The following is a 21,450-nucleotide window of genomic DNA, read 5'->3' on the forward strand; positions in this document are numbered from 1 at the left end:
AGTTCAGTAATTTTCAGGTTCACGATTTATCGTTTTTTTATTTCTACTATAAACTGGATGTCGAAAGGCTTCATTCTGGTGCTTTGATCTCAACTAGTAGTCTTTTTTTTTTTGATGGACAATTTTATTCATGTTTCATTTCATTTGTTGTTTCTGTTCTGTTTATTTATTTTGGATATTCACTGTTCAATGTTCATTTGAATTTAAAGTTTGTTCATCTTTGACAATGTTTTCTTGCATTAATAATGTTTTCTTATATTATTTTGCCTTTACATGATATTACTTAAATGGTCCCCTAACATCAATATTATCGTTTATTAAAATAACCTCTGGGACAATTTATTGTCCCGTCAAGGTTGTCGTTGTTGCGACAGGTCTTGTTACAGTCGTATCATTGTTGTGCTGCAGGATCTCGGGTGGTTTGACAGCCACAAAAACAGTGTCGGGGCGCTCACCACCAGACTGGCGACGGACGCAGCCCAAGTACAGGGGGTGAGTCGCAGCTTCCTCAAACTCGTTTGTATCTGTGATCCAGCAGCTGATATCTCTGATCTTCTTTCCTTATCTTTTCTATTTCCTCAGGCGTCGGGAGTACGCCTGGCGACGTTCGCCCAGAACATCGCCAACCTCGGCACCGGTGTGATTCTGGCGTTTGTGTACGGCTGGGAGCTGACGCTGCTGGTTCTGGCCGTGGTGCCCGTCATCGCGCTGGCCGGGGCCGTTCAGATGAAAATGCTCACTGGACATGCAGCCGAAGACAAAAAGGAGCTGGAGAAGGCTGGAAAGGTGGGGACTGACCTTTCTGTAAAAGTTGCTGCAGACTCTGCGATCAGACTAATGTTTTTTTTTTTTTCTTTTTTTTTTTTTTTATGCTCGTCATCCACAGATCGCCACGGAGGCTATAGAGAACATCCGTACTGTTGCCTCTCTCACAAGAGAACCAAAATTTGAGGCTTTGTATCAGGAAAATCTTGTAGTTCCTTATAAGTAAGTCCAGATATTTCATCATCAGATATAATTAAAGCTGAACATTTCTCCTCAGGAACTTGATTTTCCCATCATTTCTGCACAGGAACTCTCAGAAAAAGGCCCATGTGTACGGCTTCACCTTCTCCTTCTCCCAGGCGATGATCTACTTTGCCTACGCGGCCTGTTTCCGATTCGGAGCCTGGCTCATCATAGAGGGAAGGATGGATGTGGAGGGAGTATTCCTGTGAGTGCCATCCTATCTCCTCATCAGTCGGCTTAGGATCAGAAAAACGTCCCTCAGTTGAGAACATCTAGACAAACCGGAGGACTCTTTTATGGCGTTAATCATTACACTTGTTCTTGTGGTGATTCACTGCACACACAAACACGTGTTGGGATCATACAGTCATGGAGCAGTTTACTGCTGGAAAGACTTATGGCCTCCATTCGTATTGTGCCTGTTATCTAAGGAGAGAGTCTGAAGTTCACTGAACTGTACGGCCACATAAAGCTATAAATATTAACTCCTCTTGTGTCGGAGCCTCTCAGGCAAACATTCGGTGATTATGAAAACCAAGACAGCCTTTCTAGGAAGCTAGACATAAAACATTTACATTGAAATCACTGTGTAAAACAATATGATTTAGTTCTCACTTGCTGATTAAGCATGACTAAAAGAAACAATAAAAAGTCAGACTGCATCATGTTGTTTGGGTGTTTTACTGCTGGAGGGACTGGTGCACTTCACCAACCAGATGACATCATAAGGAAAGGATATCTCAGAAGATTAACAAGGACATTAAATTAGAAAATTAATGTTTTGAATAAACGGCTGTATTGCCTAACTGTGTCACAAAGTGTCCTACAAATCTGATTCAGCTGCATTCTGCCCTCGCTCAGCAAGACCGAATCTGTGAAAATCCGTTTTCAAGTCTCGGATAGATTTAGGTCTTTACCAGAGTTTTTCATTATAGTTTGTTGTGACTTTTCGTTTGTCTAAGTCAGTTAGTTTTAATCGGTTTTAATGACCTCATTTAAACCAGTTTTGTAAATATTTTACCACTCTGACGTGTGTTTTGCTGGTCTGTGTCAGTGTGATTTCTGCAGTTCTGTTCGGAGCCATGGCCGTCGGCGAGGCCAACTCCTTTGCTCCAAACTACGCCAAGGCCAAAATGTCTGCTTCCCACCTGCTGATGCTGCTGAGCAAAGAGCCTGAGATCGACAATCTGTCTGAGCAGGGAGACAAGCCGGTACGACGCCAAGCCTCACACACCCACTGTGCAGCACTGACGCAGTCTGGTCTCTAGGCAAACCCATTGTGACACAACACCTCCTCTGTCTCTGACCCCAGGACATATTTGATGGTAACGTGAGCTTTGAGGGTGTGAAGTTTAACTACCCGTCGCGGCCTGACGTCCCAATCCTGCGAGGCCTGAATCTGAGTGTGAAGAAGGGAGAAACGCTGGCCCTGGTGGGGAGCAGCGGCTGTGGGAAGAGCACCACCATCCAGCTGCTGGAGAGGTTCTACGACCCCAGAGAGGGCCGAGTGGTGAGAACCAGACACACGCCTCCGCTCTGCAAGCAGCCGGCTCCTCCTGCTGATGGTTAATGTTTAGCTGCACTCTGTGTTTATGGCTCATTGAGAGATTACAGGGTAAATTTAGCAGGCGAACTTGAATCTATAAAACAAGAGAAAACAATTTATGGAGTTCAGAGAGGGCGCGTTTACTTTTATCTGCTGCTGTTAACACCTACTGCTATTATTATTTATTTATTTTTTTTTATTTATTTTTTTTGCTTAGCCAAAAAAATAAAAAATAAATATAATAGTATGAAAGCTTTTTTGAAATGTTACAATCTTACCCTTTTTTAGTAAATTATTAGGAACTGCAATTACCCTTTTCTAAAGCCAAGAGAGAGAAAATGTTTTCTGTAAACATTCAAGACTTGACAGATTACATTTTTAAAATTACTCATAAGTCACCTAACCTTGTAGAAAAGTGAAAATAATCGTTAATAACATAAAATTAACCACAACTATCAATTTAATAGATCATAGATGAAAGTTGAAATAGAAGAACTTTCTTCTAAAGCTGACAAAATAACTATGATGCCCCTTAATGCAAAACAAATTAGTCTGATATCAATCTGAGATCACAAGCATTGGGAAATTCAGCAATATATGGCTTACAGACAGTGGGATGTAATGAAATACAACTGCTTTGTTACTGTACTTAAGTAGATTTACTCATGGGTATTTTCGACTTTTACTCCACTACATTCAACATCTTCACTTTTTGCTTCTCTCTCCAGGTGATTGACAACGTCGACGTCAAACAGCTGAACATCCACTGGCTCAGATCTCAGATCGGCATCGTGTCCCAGGAGCCGGTGCTGTTCGACTGCACGCTCGCGGAAAACATCGCCTACGGAGACAACACCCGCAAAGTGACCATGGAGGAGATAGAGGCAGCTGCCAAAGCCGCCAACATTCATAACTTCATAGAAGACCTGCCTCAGGTAAACGCGTTTATTCGGCTCGTTTTAGATCAACTTTTCCCAGATTTATCCCTCTGCCCGTCTCCTCTCGGTTCAGGTAGAGGTTAAAAATAACTCGATACGAAATGCGACGCTCCTCTGACGCTACATGAACATAAGTCACTGGATATGTGTGGTGTTACTCCTTCAACAGATGTTAAAATACTTTAGTTTTTATTATTGTCAAAGAACAACAAATATATGTTGCCAAATGTATGGTAATGGCAAATAAATCTTTTTAAAAGATTGAGATATTCAAAAATGTTTCATTTAATAAACGAAGAAAAATATTCTCAATGGCATATTGTTACAAAATAGCAGGCTTTAAGAATAATAAGCAAACTGATGATTATTCCGATTTAATGTTTATTTGACAGAAATTTCTATACTCGCTACAGTAAATGCAGTCATATTGTACAAACTGGAATACTATTGAAAAGTTCATTTATTTTAGTTGCTCAACTAAGTGAAACACGTTATGTAGGTTAATTAATAACAGACAGATATTTTCAATCCTTTATTTCTGTTCATTGTGATTCTTTTCCACCTACAGCTAAAAAATATGACTAGAATATGGCAGGAGTCTCATAAAATGATTTTTAATATAGAAAATACCTGCTTAACGGCTGTTATTTTCTAAAGGTACCTTTTTAATTTGGCCAACGAGTTTCATCTGAACACACATCCTAATTTATTGGCTGTATATAAATATATGATCAGCAGGCAGAGATATGAACCGTGATGATTGCAAAGCTGGATTACAGCTACAGATAAGACAGAAACAATTGAGGCCGTCTGGGGGAAAGTTTATCTAAACGGAGTCTGATGCAACCTGAAACAATAGAATGATAATTTTTTTTCTAAAGGACTTTTATGTAGGAAAGGTTTTAAAGCCGCAACAAAAATCTGAGATAAGTTTTAGCTGTTTTTATCAAGAACAAATCTTTACGAGGTTTGAAAGGTCTCAGATAAAATCTCTGTCGTGATGTCGAAGGTTTTAAAGTTCTGATTTATTAGATGAATATTTGTCAACTTTTTATTCGCTCAGCTTTAAACTCCGTCTGAGCCGTTTTCAATAATTAGGACAAAACGCGCTCCAGGAAGGAAACTTCCTTTCACACCCACAACATAAATTTCCTGGGAACATGAGACTGGATTACAGGAAGCTGCTTCCGTGAATTTGTCTGCATTAACGTCTTGATGTGCGCCTCACTCCGTTTCCGTCTGCTTGAGCAGAAGTACGACACTCAGGCGGGCGATAAGGGGACTCAGCTGTCCGGCGGTCAGAAGCAGCGAGTGGCCATCGCCAGGGCCATCCTCCGCAACCCGAAGGTGCTGCTCCTCGACGAGGCCACCTCCGCTTTGGACACAGAGAGCGAGAAGGTTTGTCCTTTCTGTTCCATCACCGGATATCAGGTTACTAAATGATCTTCAACCAGCCTGGCAAACAAAAACAATCACTTGGAAAGGAAGGTGAAGATCGGAGAAAGTGTGATTATTTAGCTAGAAAGCTAATTTTTTTTTCTTGGCTTTCAATGGGACACGTTTCTCATATAACAATATTAAAGTGTGTTTATAATAATGCACAAGTTAATGATCCCTGCTGTGCTTAGAAACAGCAAAGTAGTGCAGGAACTGCAAGTAACTATAGTAAAGAGCATAGGTTTGGGGGGGAAAATTTGCTTTTTCTTAATATTAAAATAAGACTAACCTTTATTTTCACTGTGCCGACTTGTGCAGTAGTATAGCAGAAGTGGACTCCTGACCCATTCAAGGTCCATAGGGAAATGCTGCTTCAAAATCCATTTATTGAATGAAAAAAAAAAGTTGTATTACATAATCTTGTCAGATTGAATTGATTGCCCCGAGTTGTTGACGTTACAGAAATCTGCCCTCCTTAGCAAGCACTTGGTGAAAGTAAACAGGAATTACTCATCACTAAGGCCATGTTCACTGTTCACACAGCAGCTGAATGCGACCAAACTGTATTTATTTTTCCCCAATATGCGACCCATGACAGTCTATATGGTTCAATTCTAATCGTTTCACCCCTCAAAAATCCTAAATCGGACACATATCCATCCGATTGTGCCTCATTGTAGAAATTGATCCATTATTACTTCAGTAAACGGGGTCCTGTTGTGACGTCAGCAGTCTGAATGCATTTAATTAGTAGTAGTACGTACGACCGTGCAAAAGCAGTTGAATTTCAGCATAAAATCTGAATTGAGCATCGAGATCTGCTGTGTGACCTGCTTTCAGGTCAATCAGCAAAGAGAGAGCCGTTTTTCTGCATCAGCCGGCCATTTATCAAAACCAACTTGTGTGATTAAAAAGGAGGAACTCATCTGTAAGGGGAGGTCGTTTTTTTGTTTTTTTTGTTTTGTTTTTTTCCAGAATGATGATTTGAAAACAGAAAAAACACAGAAGCAAGGAGACGGGTGTACTTTCTATGGGAAAGAAAAACAGAGACAAAGCTCTAGGCTAATGGCAGAAACTCATATACTTTAATATTTGATTCTTTTTCTTTCCTTTGGTTTGTTATTTTGTTTGGATTTTCTTCATCTGAGGCACTTTGAATCACTTTGCTGCTGAAATTGTGCTATATAAATAAAATTACCTTACCATCAGTTCACCAAAACTTGAAAACACTGAGCCATTTTTTTTTTTTTTCATTTTCTTTCTTCTGTGGAAAACAAAAAAATGAAAAGAGGGTGTGGATTCAAAAGCAGCTCATTCATTCATTCATTACTTCGTTGCAGGTGGTGCAAGACGCCCTGGACCAGGCCAGCAAAGGCAGAACATGCATCATCGTGGCGCATCGTCTCTCCACGATCCGGAACGCCGATCGCATCGCCGTCTTCCAGGGAGGCGTGGTGGTGGAACAGGGGACGCATCAGCAGCTGCTGGCAAAGAAGGGAGTCTACCACATGCTGGTCACCACACAGCTGGGCCACGGGACTGAGTGAGAGGAGGCTGGAGGAGGAAGCACTTTGTGCCTTCACATTGTTGCACTTACACTGATCTATACAGAACGACCTCAGTGGAGTGACGGCGACCGAAGGAGCTGGCTGCGCCTTGCGAGCTGCACTGTTAGTAGTTTTGCTGCTGTTGATTTGCCGTTGACACTTTATGGGGGTTTTTCACACAGAAGGAAAACGATGTATTGCTTTGTGAAAGTAGGGGAAACCTGGATTGCATTTGTGCCTTTTTTTTTTTACCTATAGATGTCTTTTCACTGAAACTGTGGAAAATGCTGAACTGTAACGTTTCTTCTGCTTTTAAACATCGGCTCATGTTTCTGATTGACTTAATAAATGGTGTTCGTAGAAATATTCATTAACTGAACTGCTTCATTAAACCTCATGTCTCATTATGTTCCTTGTAGCTTACAATGTATATTTTCTCCTTTAAATGTATTCAGATTTAAACGAGTCTTCATCGTTGATGCTCCGATTCTTTTTTTTTTTTTTTCTATGACCAGATACATTTTTATTGTGTCAAATCTATCTATTGTTCAAGCTTTAAAGCTTCATGCCTCCATGTTTTCCTGTTTGGATCCTTAGTGGCACATGTTAGCGGTAGCTATCGCCTCACACTCCTCTTTACCGACATGTTTGATGCGCTCTGTTGAGTTATGGTTCCAAAGTTGGGATTTCTCTGTGGCTTAAGATGACCTCCAGACGTTAAATTATTCTTAAAAATGCTTAATAAATATTTTCTACAAACGATGACAATAGTTGTAATAAAGTGATATGAATTGTGGAGAAAGTAGTTTACATTGTTATCTCTAGCTTTTGCTACCATTTTGACAATGTTTGTACACTTAAGTTGCTGTTATTTTAGGTTAGATTGGATATTTTAAATTTATAAATAAAAACTGTTCAAGCAACATAAAGACATATGAATGGGCATATATAAGCTTAAATATGAGTAATGGCCGGTAAAAATACGCATTATGTAAGGCCTAAACATGCCGGTTCATTTTAGGGTCTTGATGCAATATTGAAACTTTTATGCATAATTAAGTGTAAATGCATCAGACACGCCGGGACCACTGATGCAGAGTTGATATCCTGAGGTAAATGTATCTGGGTCGTTAATATTTCAGTAACTTGTGAGAATGAACCAAAAATGAATGATAATAAAATGATGCATTCAAGCATTGAGCCATTTTGTCTTTGTGTGTTTACCTTGGGGACAAAAAAAAAAGTCAAAGGATTCTCTCTTGTTTATTTCTCAAAAGACTTTTTACAACAATGTTTACATAATGAGCTTCCCCTTCCCCATAAAATGAGTTCAGAATTGAAACAATTAAATAGCTGTGGAATTTACAAAAGCATAAAGAATGCTGTTAAAATCAAACGTCTGGGACATTTTTCAGTAGAAACATTCAGCCTTTTGTTTGGTGTTCAAAGCAGTTCAGGAGGTTTTAGATCAATAAACAAGGCAGCAGACATCTTAACGTAGTTTCATAGTGTTTGAATCTCAGATTTTTCCACATTTTGTCACATTTCAACCATCAACATGTTTCACTGGGACGTGATGGACTAGACCAGGGATCTGCAGCCTACGGCTTCTTTGACTTTCCACAAAGGTTTCTAAGGATTTTGGCTAAAAATAACACAACTAGGAATAAAAGTAATCAATTAAAGAGTTAATCTAAAGTTGACTTTTTATCGATCGACTGACGATTAATTGATAAGCAGCCAATTTCTTAACAAACTGAGCTTTCTCTTGTATCAAAAGGGCCGGCTGTCTTTTCATAACACAGAGCTACATTTTTCATAATTTATTCATTTTTCTTCATGATTAAATACAAAATGTATTAATAATCACAGATGCTCTTCATCCAAACGCCGCTTCTTAAGTGTGGTTCTACAAACTAAGTACTGACAAAAGTACAAATGTGGGAACCAATTATCATTATTTAACTTTGCATTTATGCACAATTATGTCACAGGGAATCCCACTAAAATACATTCAAGTTTGTGGTTTTCACATAATAAAATGTGGGAAAGTTCAAAGGTTGTAAAAACCACGTTTGTTATGTATTTTCTTACATGCAGCAACACCCAAACACTGGGAGCCAAAGCTTTTGTGGAGCCTTAAAAGTTCTAAAAATGAACAATTTAAATGAATTTAATGAATCCATCGTAGATCAAAGGTAATGAATCCATTTGTTTATCATGAAGAGGTAGAGTCAGCTTGCATAATCACAGATCTGAGGATGTTTAAAGAAGGCAGAGGTGTGGAACAGTCCATTTTAAGGCATGAATATTTTAAAATATTTCAGTGCACAATGTCTACTACAAATCAGCAGAGACATTTTACATTAATGCCAGAATGCATCAGCTGCCCTCACCCTCAAACTAGTAGATTTCTTTATATGAGTATCAGTGATCATTATGTTCATTTAATGAGCTGCTGAGCTTCATTAATAGGGATATTTAGACAAAACTCTGTTCAGATAAAGACTATTCCCTTCACAGCCAGAACTGGTTGTTTCATATTTCAGAAAATTTGATTTCAACAAGGAGGCTGATTCAGGGTCTTTTCAAGGCTAAAAATTTTTTTTTTTTTTTTTTTTGTTGTTGTTACAACAATTGCATACAAATCAACAAATTTTACGTCAAATCTAGAAAATTAAAAGAAATACATGTACACACAATATGAATTTATAACAGAAATTAATGCCTACAAGGAATTTAAAAATACTACAATTAGTAGAGCTCCTATACAGGAGCACACTGCATTGATTTGCTCGTTTGCATTGATTTGCACTGATCTAGCTGTCGGGTTAAACTCAGTCTGAGCTGCATGTGCACAGAATAAGATTAAGAAATGATGATATCCTCCTGGTTTTGGAGAAGTACTTAAAGCTGAGCGGTGGTGGCCAGGTGGAGCATCTCATGCATGCAGCTGGAGAAGACGTTAAAGAGTGAGGCTGCATCTGTCTCACGACAGGACTTCCAAGCTGTGATGGAGATCACAATCCTACATGATGGGGAAAGTTGTTTTTTTTATTAGAAGCTGCTACAACGCGCAGAAGAGGCAGTTTTACAAAGTGGTGAACTTCAACAGCACATTGCAATACTTTTGGACAACAAAAGTCTTCATCTTCACCTGTCGTCTCTGATGCGGTAAAAGAAACCGTAACCATGGTGAACCATCGGCGCCACCGCCCCCATTATTGTTGTGTAGCCCACCAGGCTGGACGACAGCACAAAGTTCCCACCGCCGCCACTGCAGACACAAACGCAGCAACCAAGGATCCAGTTTGAAATCCTGCTCTAGCTCTAAAGGACAAACCTGATTTTGATTTCTGTATTGGTGAGCGTTTATGTGTGAATTCTCAAAGAACAAGAGTCAGAAAAAAAACTAAAGTTGAGTGTTAAGTTGCAAAAAGACATGATTTAATCATTAAATTTAAATCATTAAATGTAATGATTTAATGATTTAATTAAATCATTAAATCATTCATTTAATGATTTAATGAATGATAAAAAGATTTTTGTGTTTTATATAATGCAATAAGCAAAAAACATTTAGAAATATTGAGCATACATCCATACTCAATATTTCTCTTATCCTTACTAAATTAGATATGTACAATTTTTTTTCTTTTTTGCTTTAGTGGCCTTTATTTGAAATGCTAAGACAGCACTTCTAATGCATTAGGTAACTGTAATGCATTGGAACCCTTAAATACTAAAATTAAATTTGACCTATTTATTAAGTAGCAAACTTGATTTTGGGACACATTTCTTGATTATAACCCAGTGCAACATCATCCGACTGCTACAGCGAGAGAGAAAAAGTGTGACCGGCAGTACCTCCTGGAGTAAAGCGGGTCAGAGAACAGCTCAGGGGTCGGACGTCCTTCTTCTTTAGCAATGAGATAAAGCCCAAGGAGATGTCGGTCAAAACCTGCAGCCAGAAACACAAACAGTGTGAAATACTGACACAAACACGCATCAGGAGGTTTGGCATGCATGTTTTAAAGAGCGTGGATGGATTTCATCATTGACTCGGATCAAAATAAACCAATTTGTGAAAAAATACGTTTCATGGTTCTGTGCTTAAAAACGCGACCACTTCAGCAAAGGCTACTCTAAACATCCTGCTGTTTGATGCTACAATATTTGCCACAACTTGCTTTACCTGTTGCAGCTCCTGAGAAAGCAACAGTGTTGTTTTAGTCAAACTTCTGCAAGGTCACACTTATTTATTTATTTATTTATAAGTTTTGTTGCTGTGAAGTTTTAATCTGCTTCGGGTCTTACGGAGTTAAAATGGTGACCGCTTAAAATGAAACTGAAGAGAAATATTGGCATTTATAAACATTATAGTAACTTAAAATATTAACATGTCTCTGTTCTGGAAATGTCAGAATTGAAAGTGAAACAAAAATTGATCATAAAAAAAGATTAAAATTCTAAAAATAATTAAATGAATAACTACTGTTTAGAAATGATCAAATGAGACAAAAACATTAAACATGGAACAGAGTGGCGTACTTTACTGGGTCATTCTGGCTGATTTAAAAGAGCTTTGAAAGGTACTGGTTCTTAAAATCATTTTTTATTCATCCATGTCTACCTTTAAGAAAGGAAAGAGGTCACACTTCTGTGAGAAGAAAGCTTCTGGGTGTGCAGGAATCATCAGCAACAATCAGAATATCTACCAATATCTAAGATCTGGAACAATGATAGAGGCTCTGGGATCAGATTGACAGATTCAAGCTAATGTACAACATTTTTCATTGAAATATTTAAAATCATAAGATGTTTTAAAAATCTTATGGCTCCCAAAAGCAGTACTATATTTAAATAGAAATATCAGGCAATATTTAGAAGAATATTTCACAAACTCACCATTTCCATCTTGAGCCTCGGACATCAGCTTGTTGTGTTTATTAAAAGCTGAGAGCATGGCGCTCCTCCTGCCATTCGCCTGGGAGAGAACAGCTCAGTTTTATTTACGAAGCACTTCATAAAAAACAAAAACATATCAAAGCATACAATAAAAACCAAGAGAAGAAAAAGTCATAACTAGAGATGTAAGTGTTCATCTGCATCAGAGGACCGCACAATATCAGAACTGTGGGCTAGAAATGGCCCACAGTCCACAATTCGAGCCTCCCAGAGTTAAATCATTCAAACACTGATAAAGCAAAATGTCGAATTACATCACACGCAGGGTCCATCATGGCCTTGCACCAGCTCACAGCCTCCCGTGTGCAGGGCCGCATGGTCTCGGTCCTGGCGTGGTAAAACTTGCGCGTCGTTGCCGTCTCATAGCAGCTTCCTGGTCTGGGGAAAACACGAGCACACATTCAGAGTCAGATAGTTTGAAGTAAAGCGAATAATCATCAAAGTGTTGCTCGCGTACTTCTTGTGTAATCTGTAGTAAGCTAGCTGCATTGCCAGCTGGATAAAAGTGTCTGGATGCAACTTCTTCTGCTTGATGGCTGATTTTCCAAAAGCTGTGAAGGCGTAGCAAACAAGCTGAAGGTCCTGGGTCTGAAACAACACAGAGTCTATAGTGATCCTCCTCTTTAATAAAATAAGTGCTTTTCCCCCCCGTTAGGTTTTCCAAAGGCTCACAGACTCCAGATACTGCTGTTTGGCATGACGAATGTCACTGTGGGCTTTTTCATCCAGAGTAAACAGCAGCTCCTCGGGGAGGGGGATCTGCCTGACCTTGTCTGAGCCCTAGGCAGCAAACACACCAGGAGAAGTTAGAGAATGAGTTCATATGTCCAGAACAGGAGAAACGTTAGTGTTTACCTTCCACTGTCCCTCTGTAGCTCTGATTTGCTGGTCAAGATACCAACACATTGACACCAGAACCATTGCATCATAAGGTGCGTGCTGCAAGACAAGTTCACAGGAAAGATTTGACATAAATCTACAAGTCACACCTGGAACCTTCCTTCAGTCCCATCAGCTTCAACATGTCCTCCATGTTCAAGGGCCAGTATCATGTAAAACTGACTTTTTTTATATATATACAACACTATAATGTTATTCATCAAACACATATGTAGAGTGTTGGCTTGATTTTTTCATGCATGTTTGAGAAATCCTTTAATCCCCCATGGCAACCATTCAGCTGTGCAAAACGCCTGGTTAGACCTAGCCCCACCCTCGAGACGCAGCTTCAGACCTTTCGTCTCACAAAGCACCCCTCTATGGCAATTCTCCCACCCAGCTCCTTCAGACTAGCCAGCAGCAATTAGCAAACACCTGGTGGGATTGCACATCTGCTGAGCTCGTCTGTGCAACGCTGATAAAACGTTGTAAAGCGTTAATAGAGGAGTTCTATTAATGATGTTGCGACGACCTCCTGAAGTTGGAGTTTCAGAAAGAGTAGGAGCTTTTAAAGAGACAGAGGCCCAATTTCAAAGAGTTAAATTACAAAGTCACATTTATTTTAAAGGCATGATTGAGACATGTAGCATTTTTACAACTGAAGGTAACATAGTTATTTACATAGTCATTTAATTGTGCTATAAAATGGCACTATGTGCCCAGAAAACTCCAGATAAAACCAGATATCTTTACATCTTTAACAGTTCACCGTCAATTTAAGTCAGATAAAATCTATCCAACCTTTGGTTCAGTCCATCCTTTTACCAAATCTATCCAACTTCCCCCTATCCATCCGGCCCTTCATTTATCTCTGTCCCATGCCCACATTTATTCATCCATCAATCCCTCTGTCCCATCATCCATCCATCCATTTATCAGTTCTGCTTTCAGAGGGGGGATGGATAAAATGTTTAGAGAAAGGTACAGGCAACAAAAGTCTAGAAATAAATGTTTCCATACTCTTATTTTCCATTCTTAGCCAGGCCCAGATTACACATAAACTAAATTGCAGGCTGTGTGGAAACTGTGCATTTAAACTTCTAAAAAAGAACCAAATATGAAAACCTACATCACAGGTGGATCCAAAAGTGCCGTCTGCAAAAGCGATTGAGTTGTAGGATTTATCCCCCCACCGGATGGTCGGGTTGCCTGTGAGGCCCGCCGCTGTCAGCTGCACAGAAAACAGAATACTCAGATCTCTTTCCTCATTGTTAGGAAATAACTGAGATTTGAGCAGCTCAGACATTGGTGTAGTTCTCCGGACTCGAGTAGGGTTTGGATTCGTCCAAGGAGATGACAAACAGGCTGCTCTGAATGGTCTCCAGAATCGTCTTATTGTGCGGATCGATGCTGATTAGATGCTCTCTTGCCTAAAAATAAACACAGGAAATGCTGATCCTCAGTGATGCTTTGGTAACATGAGATTTTAGAGCGATGACCCATAATGTTGTTTATGTTATTTTCTCTTTAAACAACCAGGAGCCGAACCTTCGCCCAGCGAGTCCGCTCATCAGATGTGAGAGCGGAAACTCCGTCTCCCTCCGGCTCGCCTTCGCAGCGCTCCTTCACAAAGATCAGCTGCCTACGCAAAACCAGACACATATTCACAACCAACTTAGATTCACCCATTTTAAATCTGTTCATTTCATAACGGAGAGCTCCATTTTGTGTTGCTTAAAAATTCAGAATATAGAATAATCTGAGGTTAAAACAAGAGAACAAATTTAGAAAAAGGCTGATTTTCTTCAATCCTAAACTGAAACATATTTCTTCAGTTAATTTATTCAAGAAATAAAGTATTTAAAGTATTTTAAAATCAATGAGATGCAGAAAAAAAAGTGCCAGGGTAACAATCTTCAGATTGCAGTGACATTAAATAACCAAATAAATGGTTCAAAAAACAAAAGAAGTTAATAAATATTGTTGGGCTCGATGGAGGATCTGTGCCTGGCGATCTGTGTTTGCTTCCCACCTGAGGAGCTCTGGAGGACTGAGGATCTGTCCATCAAACAGTGCATCAAAAGTAAAAATCCGTCCGCGGCACATCACCACCAGGTGGGAAGGACACGGGCCCTCGCTCACTAAGAAACATAATCAAACGAGCGGTGAAGACAGGGGTCGAAGGTTACGGGTGTGTCTGAAAGCTGCAGAGCTGCACCTGTCTTGAAGTAGTTATGAATGGTGTCCTTCTTCACTCCAGGAACCTTGCAGGTGCAGTAGAGCATCCTGAACTGATCCATGTCCAACGGGGTTTTCCCAGCTTTCTGGGGGGCGAGTCTCTCCCTGACGGAAACGGAGTAAAAACAAATATATGAGCAGAGAACGTTCTCAACACTAAACCAAAAACAAAAAAAACAAAAAAAAAACGAGCGTATGCGTGAGCATGCCTTACGTGCGGAGCAGGTCCCAGTACTGCAGCGTGTGCCATGTTATAATACTGGTCCTCTGCAGAGAACTTCCTTCAGCAGGAGGCCAGAAATGCTCCAAGTACGGCCCGGGACCGCCAAAGTTTACATTCAGCTGGGAGGGGATTCGGACCTCCAGGTAGGCTGTGTCTAACCACCACTCCTCCAGCTGAGGAAGCGTACACACATCGTTAGCTCACTTCTTAGTAAAGAAGACGTTATGTTAAGAGGCTATGTTCAGCTACAGACCCAGTTCCTCCTTTCTTGGGCTCTCTGCAGCAGTTTCTGGTGCAGCTCTTTTCCGACACCTTCTCTGAATTTTCTCACAATCTCCACTGTAGCTTTGAACTCTCCTTCTGATGCAAACGGATGAACTGAGAGCGAAATGAAAGGGAAAACACAATTAAAAAAAACTTTTTTAAACTGAGCATCTGAGTTTAGGTTTAGTATTTATTTAATAACTAATTACACAAGGTCATTTGTTCATCTGAGTTTGTATTTAGACAGTGGAGGAAAAGAGGAGGACCTGATAATTATGTCTCTTTTTAAACACGGTGTACATGCAGGACAGTATGTCCACACATTAACCTGCTGATAAGCCACCACTGGTTCATGGAAAACTGGGAACAGATATATTTTCACCTTTGTCACAGATGTAGAGGAGACTGATAAATATCATTATACTTTTCTATAAATTAGTAGTTCATTTATAATTTAATTCAATGTTAGAACCCACACCCTCTCTGACTGGCATATCAGTCACTCACTGGATTTCCGTGTTGCATAATGTTTTCGCTGTGTGCACTATGACTTTGCATATAATGACTTTCACCAGCTGTGTCCACTGGGTGTGTTTCTGCAGTCCTAATAAGGTCACTTTGTTTATTTTAGTTCATGTTAGTGCACTTCATAAAGCTCTACCTTTGTAGCTCTTAAAGGGGAAGTGTGTGTTTTCCAGGCACATAGTGTAATTTTACAGCACACTCAAGTAATTAATGTTGCCTGCAGTTTTAAATACATTTCAGTCAAATGGGATATATAAAACTATATTCATTATTCTCTTCTCTGATTACTTTTTTAACACATAACATGCAATCTGGAGAGCATAGCCATCCCACCTGCATCTAGGTACTTAGAAAGGCTTCCATCTAGTGTCGGTACAGGCAGGGGAGGCAGACTGTTCTGGTACTGAAAGGTCCGCTCAGGCAGAGCACCTGCTAATCGACTGGCCATTTCTTCGCTCTGCAACACAAATTAACATTACACTCTAACAAAGAGAAACTTGTTTTTTCCCCACTGGTGTAAATGGATGACAGTAAACAGCACTGACCTCCTGCAACATCAGCGGGAGATCTGGAAACTAGAATTGCACCGATGTGAAAATGTAGGCCCATATTCAATATTAAAAACAATAGCCGATATGTTCTGCATCCCTACTGGAAACACGATGCACGTCAATCACCCAAAAGATCTCCAATTTAGAAACTCCGAAGAAGAAAGAATTTGCTGCTGTAGTTAATTAATTATTATTATTATTATTATTATTATTATTATTATTATCTATAATATCCATGTATTACTACCTCATAAGAACTGCTCTGTGACAAAGTTAGTAGCACAGCAAGGCAGTCCTTGGTTTGAATCCTGGATGGAGTCCTCTGAATGGAGATAAGCATAAATACTTGTAATTCCTTTATTTTATATTGGATCCCTGAATTACATCTCTATTTGATGTGTTGAACTTTTTGGCCAAATTCAATGATTCTGTTCAGACTGAGTATCGCCAGGTCAAAAATCGGTACTGGCTCCTTTATCCATTGCATCACTTCTTAAAATTGCATGTATCCACTCAGAGGCGCAAAAAGTGGGTATGCAGCGTATGCAACGCATAGGGGCGCAGCACCAGAGGGGGCGCCAAAACCCCGTCTGGAGGGGGCGACGCGCCGATTATGTTTTCCCATACAGTTCAGCGCGCCTCACGCTCCTTCACCTCTCGCACATAACGAGGTACATGTAGCGAGTTTTACACTCCACGTAGCGTCGCCTCGGGGGGGTTGAGCGTCGGTCCTTCACCCTGAGGTTCCTTCCCTCGGGGGGGCGCCGATTTATGTTTTCGCATCCACCTGAACAATGTGCAGTTGCGCCACTGTATCCACTTGTCTGTGGTCAGTAATGTAGGTATAAGCAAACCAGCAAATCAAATAAGTTGTATAATTTAGCCTTGATGTTCAGAAAAAAATCCATCAAAAACTTATTTTGGTTATTATTGGAGCAAAGTAACTAACAAGGAGCCTGAATCAGACAGTCAGTCATGCAGTGAAGGCTAACGCTACAACATTTCGCAGCTAGAACACTTAGCAATGATAAGCCTGAACAGGAAACTTACTGTTAGCTTAGCTTCTCCGGGAAGCGTTGACTTTATTTTACAGCATCGATACCCGGCATTTGGTTCCTGTCGACGGCTGACCGAGTGAAAGAAGCTCGCTGTGTTGTTGTCCGTAGCTGCTGCTGCGGCACCAGACAGCGTTCACCTTTACCCTACTCATTCTCTGAGCCAACTAACGGTGTGCCTAGCGCAACTGAGCCGATTCTGTAAACCAGCACACTGAAAAGAATGATGAGACACAACTTGTGAGGCCTCAAAACTCTGCTGCATTTTCAAAGAATACAGATAAGAATTAACTCACAGTGAAAAAAGAAGATGCTGTTTATAAATTAGGTAATATATTAGTCACACTGCTTAGAAGTATGCATGAATTAAAAAAATATTGTATCCAAACGTTCACATTAAAAATATGTAATTCTTATATTATTCTACATAAACAGATATACAAGCATAGTGGTCAGATCAAAACTTGAGGTAATTATGAAACCAGAAGTAATACTAAGATAAGAGCTGCATGGGACGAGAATAAATCCAGATCTCTTGGTAAGATGAGCCAAATGATTGCATCCCAAAAATGAGCCGGAAGTCCCACTACCAGTGACAGCTCTTGCTATCACTGGTGCGCATGCGCTTGTTGACGGAGACTTTACACTTTGGGATTGACCTTTTATTAATTAAATATGAGCAGCAAGTATAACCTAATATATTAAAATGAGTGGTCTAAAACAAAAGAAAATTAGAGTTAAATCATGGATTTAAAAAAAATTAGACCATGATAAAATTATATATTTACATATACAGCCACCTTTTGGCTTAGTTCTTAAATCTCAGAATAAGTACTAGGTTAATACATATAAAAAATTGCAAGACCAAATTGATGGGACTAGAATAGTATGAAGGTAGTTGCTCATGTCAGCACCCTTGTTTTTTCAACCAAACTGACAGTTTGGATCTTCACTAAAGTTGTGTCAAACCACATTGCAGGTGATTTTATTCATGCAGAAAATATGAAAACTCTATTGGCTTGGCAGGACATTTCAAGAAGCTTTTATTATGTTTTGTAACTGAAAGGGGAAATGATTTATACTTCTATGTGGAATATTTCTAAATACTCAAATAATATGCATATTCCAAGTTATTAGATGCCAATACAAGTACTAATTATCGATTTTAACTTTTTTTGTTCAATGTATTTTTTTTCTATTCCTCTGTATTCTGATTTAACAATGAAAACTGAGAAACTGACAATATCAACTATAACAGGATAAGACAGTGTAGTTGAGTTGCTGCCTCTTGTGCTCATAGTGAAGCACAAAACAAAAAAACAGTTCCATTAACACACATAGTTCTTGCACTGACAAAATAAACGTCACAAAAAAAGCGAAGAGACATTTACTTTCCATTTATGTTAACATTTAATAGCATTTTTCTGCCTTGTTTTAATCCATGTTACAAATCAGTGCAGTGTAGTAAAGTACACCACAATCAGCAAAGATATAACCTTTAAAGATGCATAGTAGTTTATCAATTTTATCAGTTTACAGTGAAAGAAAAAAAAACACAAATTAAGGAATAATTATTGCCTCTGAGAACAGAAGGCAAACAGTAGCCCTGTCTCAGTAAATTATTTAGTAAAGTCATTTTTTTGCATTAGTCTAACTTTATTAGATTCTTGCAAAGTTTACTCCCCATATTTGCTGAAAAGTTCCTTAGCATGCTTGATATAGGCAGCCATCGCGTCCGCCTTGGACATTCCTGAAACAGAGGGGCAAATTAGTTACACCGAAAACAAATCATAGCATTTTATTTCCGGTTAAGCATTTGCAACCAGATAGGTTTATAATTCTACCTAGCCTAAGTATTCTTGAACCTTTTCACATTTTGTCGCATTACAGCTACACACCTCAATGAATTTTTAAAATGGGATTTAATGGATGGACCACCACAGATACATGTTACCTTTCCTGGTTTCCCAAGCTTCCCACTTTGCTTTTCCTTTTGGGTCAGTTACCCCCGGTTTGTCTGAAGAAAGCACAAACAAAAGGAAAAAAACATTGAAGAAAATGTTTATTTAGCTCACATAAACTAAGTCACATACCTATATTAATGTCTCCAACCATGGCCTGTTTATACAGACTGTATAGGATCAGTATCTCATCATCCGTAGGCTTCGTTTTCAGATTCTTCACCTGGTCTGCCACTTTCTTGAACTCTTCCTGCAGATCCACAGACAGAAAGGTCACGCAGAACAGGGGAAACGCAGGGAAAGTCTGCTAATATTTCATTAATAGTCAAATCAGAGCAATCAGAGTGTACCAAGAAGGAGCACAGGATGTAGAAATGTGCATGCTAATGAGCAACAGCCAACACGGATTTGTAGTCAAGCCACAAGGCAAAGTGAGGGAAACTGATTGTTGCACAAGTAGGAGTTAAACAAAGGGCTTTCTATTCAGGCCTCTGATGCTTTTGTGCTTGCTTGAATAATCTGCTTTACAAAAGATCTGGGACATGGCAGAACAGATAATTATGGTGCCCCTTTTAAGGAGAAATATAAGCCCCACTCATGTTCCTGAAACCATGACAAACAGAGGACTTGCATGTTGTAGTAAGGTATTCTCCTTTTTGCTCAAGTAGTTTTGAAGGCAGTAAATCCAGCTGCAACATCAGGACCTAAGACCCATAACATGAGCAGATCATACCTTACACGGAGCTAGCGATATAAAGCTATCGCTATCAGAGTGGAAATAAGCAGCAACTTCATGTCAGAATACCAATTAAACGCACCTTACACAAAAATTAAATGCAGTCACAGAAAGAGCGGATTTTACCTCGACAGACATGTTGGTTGGTGCAGGACGGGTCGCAGATGAAGGTTTTTATTCCGTCACTTCGTGAGCAGCTGTTGTAATTGCAAACACAACTGACCGATGTGATACTTATGAGCCAGAGAAGCAGCAGCAGCCTGCTGACGAAGAAGAGGAGGAGGATGAAGGGGCTGCAGAGCTCAGAGCTGATTGGCTGAAGGACAATGCAACACACAGCAAACACATGCGCAAGGAAACATGACCACAAAAGCGATTGGATCAAATATAATAATTGAAGTTAAACAGCGAAACTTTAATAACTGTGTAAAAAAAAGGAAATATAACCACCTTTGGACTACTTTTACTTTTGAATTTGGATATTGTTAAATACAATTAATCAGAAATACAATTATCAGCAGACCTCACCTTTAACCAGCCACGATTAGATAATGCTTATCTAATCAGATTTGCCTTCCCACAATAATAATTGTTTACCATAATCAATAGTGTTTAAATGCGCATGTGCCAGGACGGGGTGCCCTCAGAAAGGTTGAATAGTATGAGCAGATCGGGATTATTTGCAATTAAAGACATTTAAACCCGATCTTATTTTAAATTTAGTAACCGAAATACAACATAATCTAAAAATATTTAAATGTTTTAACTATTTAAAACAGTTAACTATTTTCTGAACAAAAAAAAATGCATATCTTAATTCTACACTCATATTTGTAACTGAAACATAACAAAAAATACGTTACTAGTTAATCTTCGTACACTCAAAACGTTTTTGTAACTGAAATATAACGGAAAGAAAGAATATTACATATATATATAACATATTATCTTTAAGCTATACTCAAAGATTATGTGCACTGCTCCATATTTTACCAGCCAAAGAAAAATCAATACAAGTTCAAGTGTCTTTAAAACACATAAATACTTACAAAGATGAAAATTTTCTAAAGGACAAAAGAATACGTGCGCTCAGAATCTTTACTTTCCCTTAATTGCCTGAATTCTTGTTGGCATGGTAACAGGAGAGAAATGTGTCAAAGATAGTTTGTTGCTTAGATTGCTCACTCGGTAATGTTCCTGCAAATATAAAGACCGTTTGTAATGCATATGCCACACTCTGATCTAATTTCAAACTCATCATTGTTTGCTTCAGCTAGATCATTTGTGCTGCTGTCGTTTTAAAGACATTAAAGCTATTAAGAAATGTTTCCAGAGGTCACAAAAGGCCAACCAGCCCCTCCCACCTTCTGCAAATCAGACAAAATTGATTTGGCTACATTTGTGCTGGTTTGTGCAACATTTTTTTTTTGTTTGTGCTGCTTTGGCTTTGAAAATATTAAAGAAAGTTTAAAGGTCAAAAGGTCAACCAGGTACCCTCCTCCTCACTTTTACAAAGTCAAAATAACCAAATGTAGTCAAGTTGATTGACACCAAATTTGTCTGATTTGCAGAAG

The 21,450-nt window shown here is 39.2% G+C and overlaps 3 protein-coding genes across 5 annotated transcripts in view; 2 read left to right on the forward strand and 1 right to left on the reverse strand.

Annotated features, from left to right (window-relative positions):
- The window catches only part of abcb4 (ATP-binding cassette, sub-family B (MDR/TAP), member 4), a 17,265-nt gene extending 9,987 nt beyond the window's left edge, over positions 1–7,278 (forward strand). The window contains exons 20-28 of the mRNA XM_007556163.2: positions 409–492; positions 583–786; positions 887–987; positions 1,073–1,213; positions 2,063–2,219; positions 2,321–2,518; positions 3,283–3,489; positions 4,744–4,890; positions 6,270–7,278. Coding sequence (XP_007556225.1) covers positions 409–492; positions 583–786; positions 887–987; positions 1,073–1,213; positions 2,063–2,219; positions 2,321–2,518; positions 3,283–3,489; positions 4,744–4,890; positions 6,270–6,476 — 1,446 coding nt within the window. The 3' untranslated portion in view covers positions 6,477–7,278. The remainder of the gene's footprint in view (positions 1–408; positions 493–582; positions 787–886; positions 988–1,072; positions 1,214–2,062; positions 2,220–2,320; positions 2,519–3,282; positions 3,490–4,743; positions 4,891–6,269) is intronic.
- On the reverse strand, positions 6,981–21,031 carry crot (carnitine O-octanoyltransferase). Of its 3 annotated transcripts, XM_007556167.2 has the most exons (19): positions 20,926–21,031; positions 20,003–20,139; positions 19,273–19,390; positions 19,134–19,196; positions 15,038–15,162; positions 14,776–14,957; positions 14,542–14,666; positions 14,356–14,464; positions 13,872–13,965; positions 13,628–13,753; positions 13,453–13,554; positions 12,300–12,383; positions 12,117–12,224; positions 11,902–12,032; positions 11,699–11,822; positions 11,385–11,463; positions 10,344–10,437; positions 9,634–9,753; positions 7,727–9,504 (listed from the first exon to the last, which is right to left on the reverse strand). In XM_007556167.2, the coding sequence occupies exons 2-19, from the start codon at positions 20,012–20,014 to the stop codon at positions 9,384–9,386; spliced, it is 1,917 nt and encodes a 638-aa protein (XP_007556229.1). In that variant the 5' UTR covers positions 20,015–20,139; positions 20,926–21,031; the 3' UTR covers positions 7,727–9,383. The 3 variants fall into 3 exon arrangements, with proteins under 3 accessions (XP_007556227.1, XP_007556229.1, XP_007556228.1); XM_007556165.2 differs by lacking the exons at positions 19,134–19,196; positions 19,273–19,390; positions 20,003–20,139; positions 20,926–21,031 and adding exons at positions 15,907–16,030; positions 17,175–17,363 and having other exon boundaries at positions 6,981–9,504; XM_007556166.2 differs by lacking the exons at positions 7,727–9,504; positions 9,634–9,753; positions 10,344–10,437; ... (10 more) ...; positions 14,776–14,957; positions 15,038–15,162 and adding an exon at positions 18,571–18,929 and having other exon boundaries at positions 20,926–21,028.
- rpp38 (ribonuclease P/MRP 38 subunit) overlaps positions 16,168–21,450 on the forward strand; it is a 16,669-nt gene continuing 11,386 nt past the window's right edge. Inside the window, exons 1-2 of the mRNA XM_007556169.2 lie at positions 16,168–16,172; positions 17,425–17,428. Coding sequence (XP_007556231.2) covers positions 16,171–16,172; positions 17,425–17,428 — 6 coding nt within the window. The 5' untranslated portion in view covers positions 16,168–16,170. The remainder of the gene's footprint in view (positions 16,173–17,424; positions 17,429–21,450) is intronic.

The sequence above is a fragment of the Poecilia formosa genome, unplaced genomic scaffold, assembly GCF_000485575.1.
Source record: "Poecilia formosa unplaced genomic scaffold, Poecilia_formosa-5.1.2 Scaffold77, whole genome shotgun sequence".
Taxonomy (NCBI): domain Eukaryota; kingdom Metazoa; phylum Chordata; class Actinopteri; order Cyprinodontiformes; family Poeciliidae; genus Poecilia; species Poecilia formosa.

Bases quoted from the DNA above. Each gene is read 5' to 3' on its own strand.
- crot (XM_007556167.2), bottom strand. The intron at 15,163-19,133 runs GTAACATGTATC...TTTCGCTCTCAG, and splicing joins AGCTTGGGAAACCAGGAAAG to TTCATCCGTTTGCATCAGAA. The intron at 14,465-14,541 runs GTGCAGCTCTGC...TATGTTTCTTAG, and splicing joins TCATAACTACTTCAAGACAG to TGAGCGAGGGCCCGTGTCCT.